This window comes from Oncorhynchus gorbuscha, linkage group LG04 (genome assembly GCF_021184085.1).
Source record: "Oncorhynchus gorbuscha isolate QuinsamMale2020 ecotype Even-year linkage group LG04, OgorEven_v1.0, whole genome shotgun sequence".
NCBI classification, from domain to species: Eukaryota; Metazoa; Chordata; class Actinopteri; order Salmoniformes; family Salmonidae; genus Oncorhynchus; species Oncorhynchus gorbuscha.
The window spans coordinates 56,649,532-56,674,873 of record NC_060176.1 but is presented as its reverse complement, the minus strand read 5'-3'; the positions used below and the strand labels follow the sequence as shown (position 1 = coordinate 56,674,873).

Here is a 25,342-nt window from a genome sequence, read left to right as displayed (position 1 = left end):
GAGGCCTGCGTCTTGTGACCGTAGCGTACGTGTAGGTATGTACGGCAGGACCAAATCAGAGAGATAGGTAGGAGCAAGCCCATGCAATGCTTTGTAGGTTAGCAGTAAAACCTTGAAATCAGCCCTTGCCTTGACAGGAAGCCAGTGTAGGGAGGCTAGCACTGGAGTAATATGATCAAATTAATTTGGTTCTAGTCAGTATTCACAGCATTCGGTACTTTAACCTGTAGACTTGATCATTGATAATAACAGTTACATGCTCCACTGGAGGTGTGTGTTGGCCTGATGGAGTAACCAGTCAGGAAGAGAGAAATTACAGTTCCAGTGTGATCCATCCAGACACAGTAAGACCCCTCAATGGGTAAAACTGCAAAAAGCTTTCTCTCAACAGATTGGGAGCATTTTAATATTTGGCTCTAATATCAAAAGAGTTATTTCCTTAGCAATATGATAGCAGCTGTTTAAGTCTTTATACCACAAAGTGAAATATCAGAACAGGGGAGAAAGTGATTCAGCTTAACGATGAGCTCAACTCCCTTTCATAGAATGAAAAGTAAGACGTTGTGGTTATTCTCAAGCTTTGTATAAACAATGCACATGCATCAAATGAAATGTTATTGATCGCATACACATATTTGGTTGCGTACGCATGCATACACACACACCGCTGCACACACACGTGCACACACACACACCGGCTCTTTCCAGGATGTGGTGAGCTATGCAACTTTGAAGCTGATGGGGTTTCCCTCCAAGTGAAAATGCAGAGTTGGCCATCTCTATTTATTTACTCACTAATTATCACATTATTTTTAGTTTCAGGCCTTATTTCTTAATGTTTCCTTCCTTTGTATCAAATATGACAGCCTACAATTATGGAGTTTGTGCTTTACCAGTGTTCATCAAGGCATTTACCCCTGCTTCAATTGCAATATACAGTACCAGTCAAAGGTTTTGACACACCTACACATTCAATGGTTTTTGATTATTTTTTACTATTTTCTACAATGTAGAAAAATAGTGAAGTAAGCAAAACTATGAAATTACACACATGGAATCATGTAGTAACCAAAAATGTATTTTATATTTGAGATTCTTCAAAGTAGCCACCCTTTGACTTAATGACAGCTTTGCACACTCTTCACGTTCTCTCAACCAGCTTCATGAGGTAGTCACCTGGAATGCCTTTCAATTAACAGGTGTGCCTTGTTAAAAGTTAATTTGTGGAATTGCTTTCCTTCTTAATGTGTTTGAGCCAATCAGTTGTGTTGTGACAAGATAGGAGTGGTATTCAGAAGATATTTGTTAAAGACCAAGTCCATATTATGGCAGGAACACCTCAAATGAGCAAAGAGAAATGACAGTCCATCATTACTTTAAGACATGAAGGTCAGTCAATACTAGAGGTCGACCGATTATAATTTTTCAACGCCGATATCAATACCTATTATTGGAGGACCAAAAAAAGCCGATACTGATTAAATTGGCCAATTTCTTTAGTCTTTTTGTAATAATGACAATTACAACAATGAATGAACACTTATTTTAACTTAATATAATAACATCACTAAAATCAATTTAGCCTCAAATAAATAATGAAATATGTTAAATTTGGTTTAAATAATGCAAAAACAAAGTGTTGAGAACATATGAAAGCTGGTGGTTCCTTTTAACATGAGTCTTCAATATTCCCAGGTAAGAAGTTTTAGGTTGTAGTTATTATAGGAATTATATGACTATTTCTCTCTATACGATTTGTATTTCATATACCTTTGACTATTGGATATTCTTAGAAGCACTTTAGTATTGCCAGTGTAACAGTGTAACTTCCGTCCCTCTCCTCGCTCCTACCTGGACTTGAACCAGGAACACATCGACAACATCCACCCTCGAAGCATCGTTACCCATCGCTCCACAAAAGCCGCAGCCCTTGCAGAGCAAGGGGAACAACTACTCTAAGTCTCAGAGCGAGTGACGTTTGAAACGCTATTAGCGCGCAACCCGCTAACTAGCTAGCCATTTCACATCGGTTACACCAGCCTAATCTCAGGAGTTGATAGGCTTGAAGTCATAAACAGCGCAATGCTTGAAGCATTGTGAAGAGCTGCTGGCAAAACGCACGAAATTGCTGTTTGAATGAATGCTTACGAGCCTGCTGGTGCCTACCATCGCTCAGTCAGACTGCTCTATCAAATCATAGACTTAATTAAAACATACTAACACACAGAAATACGAGCCTTAGGTTATTAATATGGTCGAATCCGGAAACTATCATGTCGAAAACAAAACATTTATTATTTCAGTGAAATATGGAACCATTCCGTATTTTATCTAACGGGTGGCATCCATAAGTCTAAATATTCCTGTTACATTGTACAACCTTCAATGGTATGTCATAATTACGTAAAATTTTGACAAATTAGTTCGCAATGAGCCAGGCGGCCCAAACTGTTACATATACCCTGACTCTGCGTGCAATGAACGCAAGAGAAGTGACACAATTTGTTTAATATTGTCACGAGTGGCGCTCGGCGGTCGTCGTCACCGGCCTATTAGCTGCCACTGATTGTCTTTCCTCCCCCTCCTTGTATGTTGATTGGTAGCACCTGTTTATATATGATTAGTTTGTCTTTATTAGACAGCCGGCCCGCCTGGTTGTTGTGCGGGATTATTTCAGTGTAACCTTCGGCTCTGTTGTAGAGGTACGTGTTAGTGCCTGGTCGTGATTTTTTCTGTGTTTGGGGCCGTTACTATTGTGAGCACCCTGTACAAGTTGGTGCTATTAAAGACGCACAGCATTGCACTCTCTGTCTCCTGTGTTTGACTCCACACCCACGACCCCCGCAGCATTACAAATATTGCCTGCTAACCTGGATTTCTTTTAGCTAAATATGCAGGTTTAAAAATATATACTTCTGTGTATTGATTTTAAGAAAGGCATTGATGTTTATGGTTAGGTACAGTCGTGCAACGATTGTGCTTTTGTTAAATCGTTTGGCGAAGTTGGCTGTCTTTATTAGGAAGAAATAGTCTTCACACAGTTTGCAATGAGCCAGGCGGCCCAATGTTGCAAGAGAAGTGACACCATTTTTCCTAGATAAAATAAATTCATGTTAACAGGCAATATTAACTAAATATGCAGGTTTAAAATATATACTTGTGTATTGATTTTAAGAAAGGCATTGATGTTTATGGTTAGGTACACGTTGGAGCAACATCAGTTCTTTTTCACGAATGGCACCGCATCGATTATATGCAACGCAGGACACGCTAGATAAACTAGTAATATCATCAAACATGTGTAGTTAACTAGTGTTTCTGATTGATTGATTGATTGTTTTTTTAAGATAAGTGAAATGCTAGCTAGCAACTTACATTGGCTTCTTACTGCATTCGTGTAACAGGCAGGCTCCTCGTGGAGTGCAATGTAATGAGGTGGTTAGAGCGTTGTACGAGTTAACCGTAAGGTTGCAAGATTGAATCCTCGAGCTCACAAGGTAAAAATATGTTGTTCTGCCCCTGAACAAGGCAGTTAACCCACCGTTCCTAGGCCGTCGTTGAAAATAAGAATATGTTCTTAACTGACTTGCCTAGTTAAATAAAGGTGTAAAAAAATATATATAATAATAAATCAGCCAAATCGGTGTCCAAAAATACAGATTTCCAATTGTTATGAAAGCTTGAAATCATCCCTAATTAATCGGCCATTCCGATTAATCGGTCAACCTCTAGTCAATACGGAACATTTCTAAAACTTTGAAAGTCTCTTCAAGTGCAGTCGCAAATAGCATTAAGTGCCATGATGACACTGGCTCTCAAGAGGACCACCACATGAAAGGAAGACCCAGAGTTACCTCTGCAGCAGAGGATAAGTTAATTAGAGTTACCAGCCTCAAAAATCAGCAATTAACTGCACCTCAGATTGCACCTCACAGAGTTCAAGAAACAGACAAATCTCAACATCAACTGTTCAGAGGAGACTGCGTGAATCAGGCCTTCACTGTCGAATTGCTGCAAAGAAACCACCACTAAAAGACACCAATAAGAAGAAGATAATTGCTTGGGCCAAGAAACACGAGCAATGGACATTAGACGGGTGGAAATCTGTCCTTTGGGCTGATTAGTCCAAATTTGAGATTTTTGGTTCCAACCTCCGTGTCTTTGTGAGACGTAGAGTAGGTGAACGGATGATCTCCGCATGTGTGGTTCCCACTGTGAAGCATGGACGAGGAGGTGTGATGGTGTGGGGGTGCTTTGCTGGTAACACTCTCAGTGATTTATTTAGAATTCAAGGCACACTTAACCAGCATGGCTACCACAGTATTCTGCAGCGATGCGCCATCCCAACTGGTTTGCACTTAGTGGCACTATCATTTGTTTTTCTACAGGACAATGACCCAACAGACCTCCAGGCTGTGTAAGGGCTCTATCATGGCTCAGGAGAAGACCCAGATGCAGACAGTTCGAAGTAACAAAAGTTTATTACAAAAACAGGGGACAGGAAAACAAAAGGTCAAAGGCAGGCAGAGGTCAGTATTCAAGAGCAGAGTCCAAAAGGTACAAAATGGCAGGTAGACTCAGGGAAGAGGTCAGTAATCCAGGGTAGTGTCACAAGGTACAGCACGGCAGACAGGCTCAGGGTCAGGGTTGGCAGAATGGTCAAATCTGGGAAAACTAGGAAGCAGTTAGTAGAGAAAAAACTTGAGTATGTTAAAAACGCTGGTAGGCTTGACGAGACAAGACAAACTGACAACAGACAAATAGAGAACACAGTTATAAATACACTGGGGATAATGGGGAAGATGGGTGATACCTGGAGGGGAGTGGAAACAATCACAAATACAGGTGAAACAGATCATTTGGCTATTTGACCAAGAAGTAGAGATGAATGGAGTGCTGCATCAGATGTCCTGGCCTCCACAGTCACCCAACCTCAACCCAATTGAGATTGTGTGGGATGAGTTGGACCGCAGAGTGAATGAAAAGCAGCCAACAAGTGCTCTGTGTATGTGGGAGCTCCTTCAAGACTGTTGGAAAAGCCTTCCAGGTGAAGCTGGTTGAACAAATGCCAAGGGTGTGCAAAGCTATCCATCAAGGCAAAGGGTGGCTACTCTAAAGAATCTCAAATATAAAATATATTTTGATTTGTTTAACACCTTTTTGGTTACTACATGAAACCATATGTTTTATTTTATAGTTTTGATGTCTTCACTAATATTATACAATGTAGAATATTGTAAAAATAAAGAAAAACCTTTCAATGAGTAGGTGTGTCCAAACTTTTGACTGGTACTGTACATATATTCAGTTAATTATTATACATATAGTACCCAGAGCTCTTATTACAATAGCTGTCAATACAATTCAACATTCCCCTCTCTTCGGCAAACCCCAAAGATTTGTTTGTAAGAAAGTTCACCCAAGACTGAAAGTAGAAACTGAGAGAAGTTTGTTCTCTTGGAATCCTTATTATTTCGTTTTTGTGGAGGGAGGGGCTGGTGGGAATGAGGTGGTTGTCAAAATCCATGAAGTGATATTGTCATACCAGCCGGACGGCCGTCTGGTGTTTGTTTAAAAGGGGAGAGAGAAAAACAGTCCAGGCGATTGAATCATATCTTCTTGCCAAAAAGTCCTTGCGTTCCCACCTCCAGCATTACAGCAACATGTTTTATTTTCAGCAGTGCTGTTCTCAGTGACTCACATCCCAGAGACACGTGCTGCACTGTTAGGCCTCATCTCCGCTCCAACAGGGAGAAAGTGGCCATTAAGGATACACATTCTTGGAAACTAATCAAGTCAAGCTTTCTCTCGCTCACTCAGTGAGCTAAATAAAGCTGTGTTTGGTTGAAAGTACAGTATGTTATACATAGGCTATCATTAATTACCATGTAATAACTTCACCTTAACTGCATTTACAGTGAATGCCATTGAGATTTCTTTGATGATTTGATCTTTTGTTGTGGAACACATCTGATATTAAAGTAATTCTTCTCCTATCATCTCTTGACCCAGGCAACCGGGACCATCCGGCTTTCATCTAATGATCTGGTCTGAGAAGGACTGTGTCTACTGTACAGTTCCTCACCCAAAACCACATGGACTAAAAACAACCTGACTTACATCTCCTTCAATCTCCATGATCCTGTCATGTCCTAATCTGTTTCACCTGTCCGTGTGCTTGTTTCCACCCCCCTCCAGGTGTTACCCATCTTCCCTATTATCCCTTGTGTATTTATACCTGTGTTCTCTGTCTGTTTTTTGACAGTTCGTCTTGTTCGTTCAAGCTAACTAGTGTTTTTTACTGTCAGCTCCTATTGTTTCCCAGCCTCTCTTTCCTCGTCCTCCTGGTTTTTGACCTTTGCCTGTCCTGACCCTGTACCTGCCCGCCTGACCTCTCTGCCTGAACCCTGAGCCTGCCTACCATCCTGTACCTTTGCCTTACCCTGGATTTTCGACCCCTGCCTGCCTTGACCTGTCTTTGCCTGCCCCTGTTGCCACAATAAACATTGTTACTTCGACAGTCTGCATCTGGGTCTGACCTTGATTCCTGATCCATAACGTGCATGTCGCATGAGAAGTGGACTGTGTTACTAGAATGATTTATCATGAATTGTCAGTTTTTTTGTGCCAAAATAATTGTAATTTGAAGGTACTACGCTATATACACTGACAAAATGTCATTTTATAGCATAAAGATGCCATACTCAATAAACATTGGAATAACTAAACAGTTCATTTGTCTTTTAATAGTGCAGAATATTACAGATCATTGATTCCTAGGTGCAGTAAATATAATATCAAATTGCCCTTAGTGTGTGTTGTACCACATAAGCAGATTTTGATGCAGTCTGATTTTTTGTCACTTGATGTGTGGTTGAAAATGGGGGAAATGGATGATCTGATTGGGGGTTTCATGTTAGTTTCCAAAAAACTTTTGAAAAGAGAGGGAAGACCGCCTGATATCAGGCCTGTGTGTGGAAAGAGAGATTCTGATAAAGGGGAGGAAATACGTCAGGGCGAAAAAAAGGAAGTGGGAGGTGAAACCGAGACCACAACACAGCCGGAAGCCACAATGGAACTTGAACCAAAATACTCTTCAGCACTATTGAGCCATGCTGCACTGACAGAGTGACAGGACAGTGGGAGAGGCTGCCGGGGGGGATTTCCTGTTGTTCTGTGGTTAATGGAAAATTGTGTTAGTTAATGTGTTAATCATATTTCCATTGACCACTTTTCACTGTGAAAGATGCTGAGGTAATAAACATCAATTACTGTAAGCACATTCAAAAAGAAAAGGTTCCTGGAGAATCCTTTAAGGGTTCTTCAAATTGAAATTGAAAGTGTAGGGGAATCCCTACAAGTTCTTCTTGAATTGATTGTTGAACCCCAGGAAGACTATATGAAGACCATGATGTGTTGATTTGTCCTTTAACACTGTAGAACAGTGAACCCATTTTGAACTTTGGACAGTTGCATGAGCTCCCACCTGGCATGTCTTTAGAGGATGGCATGGATAAACTTTTCAACCCTTTGACTACTGAGGTACACATTTCAGAAATCCACTGGTCTTTGTAGAGGTTGGGTCAGAGAACACCCATAAGGAATATTGGTTTCTAACCAGCACCTCTCCTCCAGGGAGGGGGTTGTTTCAATACCCCAGATGTCTGAATAAGTGTGGATTTACATGAGGGACTTTGATGTTCTGATGATCAAAGTTTCATTGGTGGTTTCATTGACCCTTTTTTAGTGTCTCATCAGTGGGCTAGGCTGGAGTAGGTAATGGAGATTTTTGTTGCTTTGGTGGTTAAGCCAGCCTTGGTAAAACTCTATGTGCCCTCTCAATGAACTCTGGGAGATCATTGATCAATTATCCTGTATTTACTTTGTTTGTATTTCAGACTTAGTAGTCAGAGCACTCCAGTCCACAAACAACAACCAAATCAATGCAAAATGCACAAACGCAGTGCAATTCATTCTAAACAATCTTGGTATACTATGATTAGTTGCAATCTCTTTTTTTTGCATTATCCATGTTCATAAATATATCTGTGTATTATCAATACAATATACACTGCTCAAAAAAATAAAGGGAACACTAAAATAACACATCCTAGATCTGAATGAATGAAATATTTTTATTAAATACTTTTTTCTTTCAATAGTTGAATGTGCTGACAACAAAATCACACAAAAAATTATCAATGGAAATCTAATTTATCAACCCATGGAAGTCTGGATTTGGAGTCACACTCAAAATTAAAGTGGAAAACCGCACTATAGGCTGATCCAACTTTGATGTAATGTCCTTAAAACAAGTCAAAATTAGGCTCAGTAGTGTATGTGGCCTCCACGTGCCTGTATGACCTCCCTATAATGTCTGGGCATGCTCCTGATGAGGTGGCGGATGGTCTCCTGAGGGATCTCCTCCCAGGCCTGGACTAAAGCATCCGCCAACTCCTGGACAGTCTGTGGTGCAGTCTGTTGGTGGAGGGAGCGATACATGATGTCCCAGATGTGCTCAATTGGATTCAGGTCTGGGGAACAGGCGGGCCAGTCCATAGCATCACTGCCTTCCTATTGCAGGAACTGCTGACACACTCCAGCCACATGAGGTCTAGCATTGTCTTGCATTCGGAGGAACCCAGGGCCAACCGCACCAGCATATGGTCTCACAAGGGGTCTGAGGATCTGATCTCGGTACCTAATGGCAGTCAGGCTACCTCTGGCGAGCACATGGAGGGCTGTGCGGCCCCCCAAAGAAATGCCACCCCACACCATGACTGACCCAGCGCCAAACCGGTCATGCTGGAGGATGTTGCAGGCAGCAGAATGTTCTCCACGGCGCCTCCAGACTGTCACATCTGTCACATGTGCTCAGTGTGAACCTGCTCTCATCTGTGAATAGCACAGGGCGACAGTGGTGAATTTGCCAATCTTGGTGTTCTCTGGCAAATGCCAAACGTCCTGCACGGTGTTGGGCTGTAAGCACAACCCCCACCTGTGGACGTCGGGGCCTCATACCACCCTCATGGAGTCTGTTTCTGACCGTTTGAGCAGACACATGCACATTTGTGGCCTGCTGGAGGTCATTTTGCAGGGCTCTGGCAGTGCTCCTCCTGCTCCTCTTTGCACAAAGGTGGAGGTAGCGGTCCTGCTGCTGAGTTGTTGCCCTCCTACGGCCTCCTCCACGTCTCCTGATGTACTGGCCTGTCTCCTGGTAGCGCCTCCATGCTCTGGACACTACGCTGACAGACACAGCAAACCTTCTTGCCACAGCTCGCATTGATGTTCCATCCTGGATGAGCTGCACTACCTGAGCCACTTGTGTGGGTTGTAGACTCCGTCTCAAGCTACAACTAGAGTAAAAGCACTGCCAGCATTCAAAAGTGACCAAAACATCAGCCAGGAAGCATAGGAACTGAGAAGTGGTCTGTAGTCACCACCTGCAGAACCACTCCTTTATTGAGGGTGTCTTGCTAATTGCCTATAATTTCCACCTGTTGTCTATTCCATTTGCACAACAGCATGTGAAATGTATTGTCAATCAGTGTTGCTTCCTAAGTGGACAGTTTGATTTCACAGAAGTGTGATTGACTTGGAGTTACATTATGTTGTTTAAGTGTTCCCTTTATTTTTTGAGCAGTGTAATTCACACAGGTCATAGGTTAAAGATTCCATGCACAGAGTTCTAACTTCTAACCATTATACTACCAGTCTAGTCCAGTGTAGTGTACAGTCTGATTACAAGGAACAGCCATTCCTTTTTTAAAGAATTGCCACAATCAGCTCACAACTAACACCTGGATTCTGACACTCAGCTTCACTGTATGCCAACAAATATGTTTATTCAACTCCAATTATCAGGAGAGTTAAGATATTATGATTAAGAAAAAGTGACAGCTGTAGTTCAGAATCAAGATGTGCAATATATTGCATTTTCAACAAAATAACAAGCTCTCAGATGCCTTGATAATATTGGAAAAGCATTTAATAACTCCTTAATTTATTCAAACTGTTAATTAAAAGGAATTTGTATAATGAATTCAATTGCCTAACCGTAGCAAGTGATCTAATATGCATAATGATTTGAATGAGTCTCACTTTCTCTCTTCTTTTGGTAGTGTGAGAACTGCAAAATATTTTTCATTTTGGATTGTACTCTAGTTCATTAGGCTACTTTATTACTTAGGAGGAGTGGTGAGATGCTGTGCCCTCGGTTTCATTCATGTCAACAGTCAACTCTACACACTGACATCTCCTCTTAGCAGGCTGGCCCAGCCCTCCAGCCCCATTGAACTATGAGAAGAGCAGCAGAGGCTTTTGTCTGTCTCTCCTCAGATGGATGGTTTGTGCTATCAACTTGGACATCTTCCGACTCATGTTCAGTCAGAAGGTGGGAGGAATTTACAGTGACACATACTGTAGCTTACATGCTGTCACCGGCCATTTCTGGGATAAGTTAAAAATATCATTATCATGTAGTCAAAAACATTAATATACTTTGTTGCTATGTGGGAAAAATATTATTTTGGACTCATCACAGAAACCCTGGGGCCATAGGTGCGTGCATTATTTGGAGTTTCCACTTTAGCGGCTAACTTGGCTCTCAAAGTCAGAGCAAGCCTGTGGATTCACGGAGAGCTTGCAATATTTACATGCGATTAACTCTGACAATTACTGTCTTTGTAAGTGAATGTTGTTGCATGAAAGGGGTTTTGAAGAGTAGAAGGACAATCAAATCCCTGTGCGTTATGTTGGGCAAACTATGTGTCATCATGCACAGTGTATGGATGAAATTTCTCTGACTTTATTTTTAAATAAAGGGGGGATAAGTTCAAGCAGGACTGCTGTACTGTATATAGGTCAATGTCAAGAAGCCAGTGTGGTGCAACATTAAGACAAGAGACACACACGTTGGGGACATTGAGCCCACTATAATCAAAAGTCTGAATTGTATTGTACGTCCCTAAAATCTTTATTTGCCTCCATACTGATATTGTAGGCTATAAAGACATTATTTAAATTTTACCATCATGTGTAATGATACAATACATGTGTATAACACCCTACATACATTTAAGATGTCAAAATAGTATTCATGACTTAAATCACGCTGAAACATTTCCAGATTTCAAGAGAAGAGCTGACATGCCGTCTCCAGACCTTTACGCACAGTTGTCTCCAGCGTCAGTATTGTGTATGGATTCAACTGGTTGGGTAGGTAAAGGCCCGAATATTTTACTTTTTTACCTCAGAAGGAATAATTGAGAGGATTTGGCAAAAGCAGCGTTATGTATGAATGATGATTCTAATGTAAATTTGACCAGCATGATTTTGACGCTTGGTCCAGTTGCGTCACCGGCCATTTATAGGGGTCAAAAATATTAATTTTTTTATCAGGTAGTCAAAAACACAAATTTGCTATGTGACACTCGCTCCTACTTTCTTGCCATGTGGAAAGAATATTATTTTTGACTCATCACAGAACCCCTGGGGCCGTAGGTGTGTGTATTTCAAGGCAAGGCATTTTCAACAGCTCTTAGACTGCATGCTGTGGTTACTGATCAAAACTATGAATAATGGAAGTTTACAATAAATGCATAGCCTTTGTCCTCATATATTATGCACTAGGAGGTTCTTGCGTCAAATCTAGCTATCCGTTTTCTTATCCTCATCATGGACTTCAAAATTAGATTAGACCCTATGATTGAAATGTTGATTCATAGTTTTGTATTGATGATACAAATGTATGAAAAACATCTTATTTTAGCAATATGAGCAATCTTAGCTAGCAAAACAATGTATAAATTCAGTTTTTAGAACCCATATGGTAAAATAAATATTGGTGTTGGGCAACTTTTATTGCTGCTTCATAACTTGTATAAATCATATTTGTCCTACTGTAAGGAATAAGTAGGCTACTGTTCATTGGATACAAGAATGAGGAACAGACATTTGAATTGGTCCCCCTAAAGATGGAAAAAAAAGTCAACTAATTTGATTATATATCCATAGTGCCTTTGTATATTTCCACACAGTATTAAAATTAACTGGGATAAGCCGGTGCTTCCACGGAATCCCTATATGCAAACCAGACAGGGAGCTCTGGTCCAGGTGATGTAACGCATTGCTACCACCATGCATGCTGCTTCCCGCACTGTGACACCTCATGTACCTGGACGTCTAGGAAATACAACAGGTAGCTATCATATTCCGGGGGGGGGGGGGGGGGGGGTCTGGTCTTCATGGTGTTCTAGTTCAAAGGGAATTCCCTCACTGGTTTGCATCCGTAAAATAACCATTGGCCATTTACTAGAGGGAGGTGCAATGACACTGCTTTGACACTGCTTTTCACCTGTGCTACTAGACACATACATCTTTGTGGGCCTCTGCTAAAGGGCTATAACCTATCAGCTGAGGGAGTCAAATAAATAACATATATTCCCATCCACATCTGGTTTAAAAACACTTTTATTTCCTTTTACATTTATTTTCAGACCAAGACTTCTTGTTCGGAGTTAAGGTCGCAGTTGTAAAGGAGAACTTGTTCTCAACTGGCCTACCTGGTTAAATAAAAGGTGAAATAAATCATGAATAAAAATAATAAAAATCAATGGAAATCCAATTGTATTTGTCACATGCACCGAATACAACAGGTGAATACTTTATCGTGAATGCTTACTTACGAGTCCTTTCCAAACAATGCAGAGTTAAAAGTAACACAAGATTGGCAAACGTGTTTTTTTAAAGGAAATTGTCACGTGTGCTCCCTCTCCGGCCTTTAGGTCACCAGGCTGCTCGTTATGGCGCACACCTGTCACCATCTTTACGCACATCAGCGCATTATGACACTCACCTGGACTCCTTCACCTCCTTGATTACCTGCCCTATATATATGTCACTCCTTTTGGTTCCTTCCCTAGGCATCATTGTTTCTGTTTCATGTCTGTGTGCTGTTCGAGTTTCTTGTTTTGTATTATGTTCCATATATTTATTAAAACACTCACTCCTTTTACTTCCTTCCCGACTTTCAGTGCACGTCGTTACAGAAATAGTAACACAATATAACAAAAATAACGAGGCTATATACCAGGAGTACCGGTACCGAGTCAATGTGCAGGGGTACAAGGTAGTTGAGGTATTTGAGGTAATATATACATGTAGGTAGGGATAAATGTGACTGGGCAATCAGGATAGATATCAAACAGATTAGCAGCAGCGTATGTGAAGAGTGTGAAAGTGTGTCTACAGTATGTGTGAGTGTGTGTGAAGAGTCCAGTGAGTGTGCATAGAGCCAGTGCATGAATGTCAGTAAAATAATAACAAATAAAACAAGGGGTCAATGCAAATTGTCCGGGTAGCCATTTAATTAAATGTTCAGCAGTCTTATGGCTTGGGGGTAATAGCTCTTAAGGAGCATTTTTGTCCCAGACTTGGCACACCTGTAGCGCTAGCCGTGTGGTAGCAGAGAGAACAGTCAATGACTTGGGTCTCTGGAGTCTTTCACAATTTGTAAGGCCTTCCCCTGATACCGCCTTGTATAGAGGTCCTGGATGGTAGGGAGCTTGGGTCCAGTGATGCACTACAGAGGGTAGTGCCTACGGCCCAGTACCTTCTGGTCAGATGCCAAACACTTTCCATATCAAGCAGGATGCAGCCAGTGAAGATGATCTTATTGGATGATATGTTGATGACCAGCTTTTCAAAAGCATTTCATGACTACCGCTGTGAGTGCTAAGGGGCGATAGTAATTTAGACAGGTTACCTTGGTCATTCTTGGGCACAGGGACTATGGTGGTCTGCTTGAAACATGTAGGTCAGGGAGTGGTTGAAAATGTCAGTGAAGACACTTGCCAGCTGGTCCACGCATGCTCTGAGTATATGTCCAGGTAATCTGTCCTGGTAATCAGCTACGGCGATCGTGATCACACAGTCGTCCTGGAACAGCTGGTGCTCTCATGCAGGGTTCAGTGTTGCTTGCTTCAATGAAACATATATATTTTTTATTTATTTAACTAGGCAAGTCAGTTAAGAACAAATTCTTATTTACAATGACGGCCGGGGAACAGTGGGTTAACTGCCTTATTCAGGAACAGAACGACAGATTTTTACCTTGTTAGCTCAGGGATTCAATCCAGCAACCTTTTGGTCACTGGCCCAACACTCTAACCACTAGGCTACCTGCCTCCCCGAGAGAAGATGTAATCCAGATAACTCAGATAACTCTTAATATCCCTGATCTGACTGTATTTATAGTGCAGTGGGGACACTAAAAATAATCCACAGATGACAATTTGTCACCCCATGGTTCACCTACTAACTGACTGTTCCACATAGCCTGTAGAGGGATGGGACACAGTTCTTCCCTGTGCATTCTGTTAGGGGCTTTTTACTAACACACTGAGCATGATTCAGACTTTCACCCACACACTCTATGTTCAGTTTATTAGGAGTGTCTGTGAGCTAATACAAGACTGTTTAATCTCTCATGCTTAAATAATCAAGCTCAGAAATGTCCACCACATTTTTTTTCAAACTAATTTGATTATATATACACACACCACTCAGCATTATTGAGTTTAGATTTATTTGAATATGAAAATAAGGATTTGAATATGTTGCCGTAGAGCAGTGGCCAGTTATGTTTGTCTGGCCATACTATTGTTATTGTTATCATTTTAGCGGCAGTAGCTTGTAGTATCTTAGTAATAGCCCAATAGTAGTCAGTGTCCTATAGAGGTGAATTCACAAGCCTACTAAGCCCACACTGTCATATGGACATTTTCAAACAGTTATATCAAGTAAAACAAACAAGGGATTGTATATTAATTAGGTAAGAAACACAACATTTCGTCTTTCAGGTTCCTCAAATTGGTGAATTATGACCCATGACGTTTTGTCGTCTGTGGTTCCTTTAATGTCTGTGGGTTCCGATCTATTTTCCACCTACCAGTGGCTTAACCGGAACTTTACTAACCAAATACAGACAAGGGGCGGTGCCGGATCAATGCCTTATTTGGAGTTTCCACTTTAGCGGCAACTTGGCTCTCAAAGTCAGAGCAAGCCTGTGGATTCACGGAGCGCTTGCAATATTTACACGCTATTAACTCGGACAATTACTGTATTTGTAAACCACTGTTGTTGCATGAAAGGGGTTTTAATGAGTAGAAGGACAATCAAACCCCTGTGCGTTATTTTGGGCAAAGTATGTGTCACCATGCACAGTATATGGATGAAATTTCTCAGATTTTTTTTTTTTAAATAAAGGGAGGACAAGTTCAAGCAGGACTGATGTACTGTATACAGATCAACATCAAGAAGCCAGTGTGGTGCAACATTAAGACAAGAGACACACACGTTGGGGACATTGAGCCCACTATAATCAAAAGTATGAATTGTATTGTACATCCCTAAAATCTTTGTCTCCATACTAATATTGTAGGCTATAAAGCGATTATTTGTATTTTACTATCATGTGTAATAATGAAATACATGTGTATAACACCCTACATACATTTAAGATGTGAAAATATTATTCATGACTTAAATCACGCTAAAACATTTCCAGGTTTCAAGTGAAGAGCTGACATGCCCTCTCCATACTTTTACGCACAGTTGTCTCTGGCACCAGTATTGTGTATGGATTCAAGTGGTTGAGTGGGTAAAGGCCGGAATATTTAACTTTTTATCTCAGAAGGAATAATTGCGATGATTCGGCAAAAGCAGCTTTACGCATGAATGATGATTCCAATGTCATTTTGACTAGCATGATTCTAACGCGTGGTCCAGTTGTGTGTTCTAATATGACAAAGGATAAAGGTGAAATATGTTCTCGAGGACAAGACGAATGCAATACCTCATATCAAACATTTTATATTAATGTGAATTCGTCAACAGGTAGCAAAGTAGCCGACTGCACAATGAAGAAATCATGATCCGCCTCATAGCAGACCCAACACAGGCTTCGCTCCACACAGCTCATCCTTCGCTTCAACACATCTTCCTGCAACGGACTATAATGCTGTGTTTTTAACCATGTGGGAAAGCGGTAATTTCCAGTTTCAAGTATAAAATACGAGTTCGATGCATTCACGTGCTTTGAACTCGTTTAGAAACGCTGATTAGCTAATGGCAAACCAGCTGAGTCAACCATAAATAGAAATAGGCTACAGCTATCATGCCCGCACACAAATTGTGTCCAAAAACCGGACTATTAGATTGCTATTTCTAAATATTTTTTTGAGGTCGCATTTAACTGCCGAAAATGCTGTTGTCGCGGTAATTTCCTTTATGGGTTATGTCAGAGTTCACCATGTGGGAAAAGTCGGAGGTCAGGGATGATAAACGAGTTCCTAATAGGCCTACTAGTTGGAGGTGTTTCAAGTGTTTTTTCATAGTCATATATGGTAAATACCACATTCCCCCTAGATTTTGAATGCAGCATAATGTTCCACTATGAGGTGCTTCCATTGGTGACGTGTTGTGTGCGGCCTGGCGTTGTGTATCCATAAATGGTCATCTACGTCACATAAATGTTCCGTCCCCCTATTTAATACCAGCAAGCGCTGGAGTTCCCTATCCGAGCTATACAGAGCAGCGCTACTCTTGTGAAACCACCACCACCGTTTCATTGATTCACAGACTTTAAACACACAACATGCAAACAAGAAGGTAATGACAGGTCTCATTGTAACTATATTAATAACAATTGCCTGTGACAGTTAAGATCTACTATATCTCAAAGGAGAGATATCAACGCTGTCTCTGAAGGGAACTTGGATACAACATCTAGGATCTTTTTTTCTCCACTCTCTAACACTTATAGATCATCATCTACTGTGTATTTTTCTATTCGGATACCTGCACGTTGCCATTTATGTCAGACTAAATAACTGCTATGACAGGGAAACTGGCGGACAAGCTCCCTCTTACCATGAGCAGTTTAATAAACACGATTCCTGACAGTCTTTACCCAGAAGAGGACATTCCGACGTCTATGAACATTTTCACCAATACGGATTCTATAAACCACTACTCGCAAATGAATACAGGTAAGCATAGTTTACTTTATTTGGGATGTGATTGGATTATGTTCTATCCAGGCTCTGTTGTAACTACAGCGCGTCTCAGCTGTGGAGATCATGCAGGCACCGCAACAGTTGTCTTGGAGCGCGCGCAACGACCATCATCCAGGCACCTGTTTGCGCTTCGTGATCGATCTCGATTGAATACTTTGTTTTTTAAAGCATTTTTCACAATGGTTGGCGACTATTATTTCGATTACATGTAAAACAAGTGCTGTAACTGTTAACCATATTATAAGAGGCAAGCTTTTATGCCAGAAATATGCGTAACAATGTCCAAGCCTATGAGTTTCCCTGGCTACTGTCACACTTTCACGACCTTAAATTTGCAAGTAAGGTCAAACAGTAATGTAAATAGGCCTAACATTAATTTATCTGCCCTGGTGAAAGCTTACCCAAAATGATTGGCATGTCTTTAAAGTGAAAGTAAAACTCACAAATTGGCGAAAATTCATAGATTAAAATGTAATCACCAAAACAAAAACATAAATTAATGTGGATAGGCCTACATATTTTTTGTTTACTTAAATTGTACCATGATAAAGCCACAGTTGTGTTGATAGTCCATAAATAAATGTGCCACTGTAACCAAAACAACATTGCACACATTGCCTGTGCATAAGACATTCATTATTTCTAGCTAACATTACATTAATTAATTCATCACTGTTTGTTTATTTATTGACAATTTAGAGATTATTTTTGGATTGGACTATGAGTGGCATGGCCATTCACTTTAAAGTGGGAGTTTGACCGACGTTTCAAACTTGCCCATGCCTATAGCCTAACGAGTAGGCTGTAGGCTTTACGACGATTAGGCTACATATAGCTACAAATCTATGAAGATAATTTATTTGTTTGCTCTCACTTGAATGCAAGTCTCCAGATGACAGCAACTTTCATTTTTAGAGATGTGTGTCATACAATTATAATTTATTATGTTTAAATTGAATGCAAGGGTTTGTCAATTTCAAAATGAAGTTTAGAAGAATCACTTTTATATAATCATTGAAACGATCCTTGATAGCAATAGCTGTACTTACATGTTTTCAGATCAATATGCTCCCGACACACCAACAGATTTTATTCAAATGTACAGCCGACAGTAGGCTATATACAGCTGTAGCACATTTCAATTGGACCTCTTGGACATCAATAGGTGAGGAATGACAATTGTATAGTAGCCTATTGAAATTAATATATTTGGCATTAAATAATTGTTGTTGGAGTTGTTAACGGCAAGATAAAGATAAAGGCCTATACAATCTTTAATAATTAAATATTGTACAGTAAAGTAGTCTAATTATTTCACTATACAGAAGTACAAAGCCAGCTGAAGTGTCATTACTCTTCAGAGGTTCATCAATGTATGGTTAAAATTGTCCTAATATGATCTATATTGATAATCGAATATCTATGGACATGTGTTATTTGTCAATATGTTAAGGCCTGTTAATTTGCAAAGTAAATGTAGATTAATAATTAGAAATTTTAAACAACCTTTCAAATGTCTGAAAACACAGCACCAACCACTTCTAATTATAATATGGATATAGCTATATTCTATCATTACACATCCCCGTGACTTAGTACAGTAGTGTTTGCCAATCCCTTAAAATTATATTTGCTCGGATATAAGTATCACCTCTCGATACTTCAGAGATAACAGCATGCTTTTTATAACTATTCAATACATTTCTAACAAAGGTCATGAAAGAGATGGAAACCCTTTACATGTCTCACAATTAGGTTAGCCAGGTGTTTACCAGGTGTTTACCAGGTGTTTACCAGTTCGTCATCAATGAATTATAATATGACATATTCATTACATATAATATCTGACTACACATTCTCATTTAAATCACATATATTGACTATGATGAGCAAAACTTTGAAGTACCTATTTGATACCTATAGAGTCAGGTGTTAGGTCCCATGTGCAAGTGATGTTCTCTCACAATATTCACCACCAAAGCAATAACACCAGCTCACTTGAGAGCAATATCTGTGACACTGCTTAAATGTTCAAGTGAAAATATTGAGGAAGATTACAGCAAGATATAATGGCTGCCTTGTATTCATATAGCCTAATGTCTAAAACACACACACCTAAGCATTTGCTATTTTTAGGCTTGTTTTCTTCAACTTCACCTCCAGAATAATTCAAACATATGCCAAAAGTTTTTTAAATTTACATCATGTGTTCAATAGATGTGTGAAACATATGTAGTTTTGGTTTTGTTTGTTTCATCATGCTTTGCCCTTAGCCAAATTCTGTTAAACAGACAGTAATTACTGGGACTGAATATATAAGCACCCCTGTGTATAATTTATTGCAACTTGAATGATGGGCTGATATAGGCTGTCTGATGATGTATGAATTCTTTCAAAATGTCTGCACAAAACCTGTTAAAATTTCTGCACGCAACTGTGCCATCTCAGAACTGCATTAATTTGGATATTTTCATTGCAGGTGTCTGGTATGACATGTAATAATTGTAATGCTGCCACATATACCTAAGATAGTGTGTTTTTTACTAGTGCTATAGTAGCCTGACAAAAGTGAAAGAAACAAGAAAGTTACTGTGAACATAACATTTAGCTAGAAGACCAAATGTGCATTTCTATGGCCGAATGTGCGTACACTGTAGCTGACCAAGTCATCTGAGTTGGAAGTACACTTTACAGTTCGATTTGCTCATTTTGTGTAGATTTCATGTTCTGCTAAAACCCATGCAGCTACAGTACAGTGGACATACATGTATCTGTGAGAGTGCTGGCAGTGGTGTCTGGCTTACGCCCTGTTGAGAATCAGATCTTGCCATTCACTGTGGCTGTCCTCCTGTGGGACATACAATGACTGGATCAAAGGGGGGTGTTTAGGTCTTGATTTATGAGAGCTTGTGGGATCTGAGAGAGAGAACATTGTCTCAGATGCACAAGTCAGTGGATAAACTTGCAGGTCTGACACCACCGCTCACTTTTTCCTAATGAACTGGATTGGACTGCTTTGTTTTAAGATTTCTTCTTGGCAGACTATTTGCAGAGATATGCAGAGAAGCTGAATTTCAGACTAATCGAGGACTCTGACTGAAATATCAAGCAGGTTCATATTTATCATAGTCTAGTAGCTTCTAGACTCAAACTTTTCTGTACAAGTAGTACTGCACACTTTCACGTATGTTTTTTTTCTAACAGGTTTCTAACATGTTATAACAACTGGGTGAACTACTCATTGACACTACTTCAATTTGTTTCCCTTTCATCCAGATAATATCATGGATCTGGGGATGGGAAGTGATAAGGGAAATGCAGAGATCCAGTACGGCTCTAGCTTCCAGTCCAGCCGCAGCGGGCAGCCGGTCACCTATTTGGGGAAGTTTGCCTTCGATACTCCTCCGTCGGGTGGAATGGGGGGCTCTGGCTGGTGTTCAGACAACAATATCATTAGTTTAGTAAGTGCTGGGATCTTGGGCGTCTCCCCGTCGCCTGGCACTATCACCACACAGACATCGTCCTCTGGAGCCAGCATGGGCGGCCAGTCCTCAGATATGGAGCAGGTCTATGGTCCGCCACTGCCTGCTTATTCCACCTGCAGCGAGCTCTACCAGGATCAGGTCTCCTTCCACCACAGTCCTGCTACCAGCACTACCCTCGGCTACCCCAGCAATGACTACCACACCACCTCCAAGCCCTCCATGGACGGGAGCCTTTTCTCTATGATCCCAGACTATAACCTCTTCCATCATCAGGGTGAGGTTGGCATGATGGAGCACAAGCCTTTCCAGTCCATGGACCCCATTCGTGTCAACCCCCCACCCATCACACCACTAGAGACCATTCGCGCATTCAAAGACAAGCAGATTCATCCAGGTTTCATGGGCGGGCAGCAGCATGCTCCTCAGCACCACCAGCCACCACAGACACTAACACTCAAACCAATCCGACCACGGAAGTACCCAAACCGGCCCAGCAAAACCCCTGTGCATGAGCGGCCACATGCCTGCCCAGCAGAAAACTGTGACAGACGCTTCTCCCGTTCAGATGAACTGACACGCCACCTCCGCATCCACACGGGTCACAAACCCTTTCAGTGCCGCATATGCATGCGCTCCTTCAGCCGAAGTGACCACCTGACTACCCACATCCGCACGCACACGGGCGAGAAGCCCTTCTCCTGTGAATTCTGTGGACGCAAGTTTGCCCGGAGTGATGAGCGCAAGAGACATGCCAAAGTTCACCTCAAGCAGAAGGACAAGAAGCCGGCCGACAAGGGGAGTGGAGCAGCTGGCAGCCACAGCTCACCCCCCAATTCTTGTGGTGGCAGTGGGGGGCCCAGCGGTGGCAACATCATGACTGTCACTACCTGTGCTTAGGATGGACCAACACCATGCCCTAACATAAGACTGGGGAGGGAGGGATCCTATCCACAATGAGACAAATAGGTGACTCTTTCTCTCTCTTTTTCTCTTACACTCCATCTCTTTAATTTTTTATTTCCATGTAATATTTCCCTCCTCTATTTGGAGATGTTATCTTGTAAGAGTATGGGAAGAAGAGGACATAGACAGGAGAGACAGCAACTGTGTGAATGTTTGCAAGCAGAGGCGCATCATGGCACCGGCTGTCCAAGAGGATATGGCATATCTTTGATAATGAAATTCAAGTTTCTGAAGTGATACTATATCATGTATTGTGTTTTCTGAGAAATTCACCAAAAATATTGGATGTGATGGGATTCCAAAAAATGATGATTTGGGTTTAGATTGAATTACAACTGGGCGTAGAATAAGGTGAGCTATGTTTGGGATGTATGCATTTATTTCATCTGGTTGTTTAAAAGTGCAATTGGTTGTATTTGTGTACTGTTGTTGATACCTTATTTGCTGCACTTTCCATTGCCTTGTCTTTTTGTTGTAAAATACTTTTTTACACATATTTTTTATTATTATTATTGTTTCTCAAAAGAATGTGCCAAACGTTTTGGGATAATACTGCTAAGTTTGTTTTCTTAATTGTGCCTGGGATTAACCAAACATTACAAATATATAAACTATGTTTCCGACATTGATTTAAGGCAGATTGTTAACATTAGCCCCAAAATACTAAAACTTGTTATTTTATTATAATTTGAGCAATTATAATTATCACAGTTACAACTCAGTTGGTCAAAATCCCTTTGCTATAAACTCAAAAACATCAGCATAAAAAAAATCCCATTAATATTGGTTTTGTCCATCCAAACCCGATCCTGTGTTCAATGGACCAGTCTTTGGTGGTAATCTATTGTCGTCTGATGCACACTAAATCAAATGGATTGCAACATTAATGTTAAATCTTCATGAACTGATGAAGAATGTAACATATTCACTACAAATTACACGAATCCATGACAGAAAGCTTATCAAGATACCCAAGATAAAACAAAAAACTATATTTTAAGTTTAGTGCTTATGTTTCTTTAAAAATATATATATTACCGTCTATCTTCCAAGGGTTCCCCTTGGTCACATTTATATGTGTATTTAAAGACACACTCGACCAAACTTGAAGTGAAATGCTAAGAGTGCAGAGAATAAGACTGAAACATTGAAATACCTGCATCTATACTACAAGTCAACATTTCTGAATAACAGCAGAGATGAAGAGGGCCTTTAATCTGTGCATTCACTGAGAGACCTGCCAGTTATATTCATGTAATTAGAGATATTGTAAAATAAAATGTTTTGCATATTGTTACAATGAGCAACATCTTTAAGAAATACTATAGAATCTACATGGTATTGCCATGTTTACACCTACTATTTTGAGAGATCCTGAATTTAAAATGGTTATTATTTTTTGTATAGTGAGAGATATACACAGGTACTTCAACTTTTATACTCAGACTGTCAAAGGCACCATATACTTCAGTATTAAATTGTGCATTTGTATGCATGTGTATGTAGAAGTACAATATATAAAAACAAATGTATACATACGCACATTTCTTATTGACTGAATGCTTGTGCAGAAGGGGTCTTAAAATGCTTATTGTAAAGTAATGATAATGCAGAAAGTTTTGTGAACACAAGTCATTGCACAAGACTTGAGCATTGACAGTGCCAAATGGGGTTCATTATCTTCCATTTCAAAACGATCTAATATTATTTGTACCTACTATAGGGTACTTAGCAGAAAGTGGTTTGAGGAAACACTAAATGTGTTCTTAAACTAAATAAACAAAAATCTGAACAAAAATCTTTGTATTTCAATTGCAAACAAGCCTGTAATGTATGGATTCCAAAGTTCAGACAAATATATTGAAAAAAAGAAGCCTAGTACACAGTATGCAACATTTTTCACTATCCACGTGGATTTTTAGATCAGTAAGGCAATATCAGTATGCAATATACAGTCTTACAAGTGGCAAGTCTGGCATTGACTGAAGGCTACGCTACTTGAATTACTTTAGATTCAGATAAATACATTTCTTACAATAATCTTGGGTCACACTGATTTAAAAAATGCACTCATATGTGTGTCAAATATATAAAATCATTAAACAAGTAGTCAAATAAGTCAAATTATATAAACTTATAATTTCATTAATGATAACAATGTATAGGTAATAATGTACTAAAATACATTTGAGGGATGTAAATCCAAACTGTTTGGGAATTTATCCACTACATTTGATTGTTCTCTTCACTGTGCTCAATGCTCTAGTCAGCTTTGGTCTTGGCGTTTCTCTGATTCCCCTGAAAGGGCAGTTATTTTACCCCTCCACTCCCATCTGGCCCTGTGTGCGATAATTAATGCACCATAGTCGAATGTGTTCTCTGTGTGTTTGATATGGATTACTTATTGTCATAGCAGCTGTGCCTGATAGCAAAAACTTTCACAAATCTTGATTGAAAATTTCAACAAAGGTCAAAAACAAGGATTTATAAATGCGTTGCTCACTAAATTACAGCATTCTCCAATGTGCTTCCAAGGCCACATTTCCTCTTTCCTGTGCAAACTGGTTTTCATTGCTAGGCTTCCTGGCAAGTGTCCACTTATTTTCCAATTAATTTGGCCCCAGAGTGTCTTTCTCCAGTTCATCTACTGTAAATGGGTAAATGAACAGACCCCTTGCATTGTCTGACAGACTTGGTGAGTTCACACATACAGTATCATCTAACTTATTATTTAAATCAATTGCTTTCTGAAGTGCATTTTAGGACAGTTGTATTCCTGGTGCCAATTATTAATATTTCCGGGACTTTGCTTGAGCTAGTTTGATGAATGGCAGGATTTTAAAAAGGATAGTTCACTGATCATGATTAGTTAGCAAGTGAATAGTAGTAAGTGAAAAAATAAACGATATAGAAGGGGAATGTAGATGATTACAGTCCATCTATAATGATACTCAAATAACACTGGTCTGTATTGATTCAAAACATGTATCATTTGAAGTGGGATTTGCCTTAAGCTAAGTGAAAGTGTATAAAACTGTATGTATGGCTTGGAATATTCAGTTATGGCCTCTAATGTTAAAAGTGTGTGCATAAGCAAGTGTATCCATCTTAACTTCTCTGGTTAATTGAAGGGATGAAATTCTCAACAGCTGAGATGGGATTGGCTCACAGGTGGAAAAGGCAAATACAATCTATACTGAACAAATATATAAATGCAATTTGCAACAATTTTACTGAGCTACAGTTCATAAAAGGAAATCAGCCAATTGAAATAAATTAATTAGGCCCGAATCTGTGGACTTTACATGACTGGGCAGGGGTGCAGCCAAGGGTGGGCCTGGGAGGACATAGGCTCACTCACTTAGGAGCCAGGCCCAGCCAATCAGAATTAGTTTTCCCCCACAAAAGGGCTTTATTACAGAAATAAATACTCCTCTGTTTCATCAGCTGTCCGGGTGGCTGGTTTCAGATGATCCCGCAAGTGAAGAAGCTGGATGTGGCAGTCCTGGGCTAGCGTGGTACACGTGGTCTGCGGTTGCGAGGCCGGTTGGACATACTGATAAATTCTCTAAAATGACATTGGAGGCGGCTTATGGTAGAGAAATGAACATGCAATTCCCTGGCAACAGCTCTAATGGACATTTCTGCAGTCAGCATGCCAATTGCATGCTCCCTCTAAACTTGAGAAATCTGTGGTATTGTGTTGTGTGACAAAACTGCACATTTTAGAGTGACCTTTTATTGTCCACAGCACAAGGTACACCTGTGTAATGATCATGCTGTTCAATCAGTTTTTTGATATACCACACCTGTCAG

The 25,342-nt window shown here is 40.2% G+C and overlaps 1 protein-coding gene across 1 annotated transcript; it reads left to right on the top strand.

Annotated features, from left to right (window-relative positions):
- The first annotated feature begins 16,593 nt into the window (after window positions 1–16,593).
- LOC124033316 (early growth response protein 3-like) lies at window positions 16,594–24,836 on the top strand. The gene is made up of 2 exons (XM_046345308.1): window positions 16,594–17,051; window positions 20,355–24,836. Exons 1-2 carry the CDS (start codon window positions 16,898–16,900, stop codon window positions 21,458–21,460), a joined length of 1,260 nt encoding a protein of 419 aa, XP_046201264.1. The 5' UTR covers window positions 16,594–16,897; the 3' UTR covers window positions 21,461–24,836.
- The last annotated feature ends 506 nt before the right edge of the window (window positions 24,837–25,342 follow it).

Bases quoted from the DNA above. Each gene is read 5' to 3' on its own strand.
- LOC124033316 (XM_046345308.1), top strand. From the start codon at position 16,898: ATGACAGGGAAACTGGCGGACAAGCTCCCTCTTACCATGAGCAGTTTA. The intron at 17,052-20,354 runs GTAAGCATAGTT...CCTTTCATCCAG, and splicing joins CTACTCGCAAATGAATACAG to ATAATATCATGGATCTGGGG.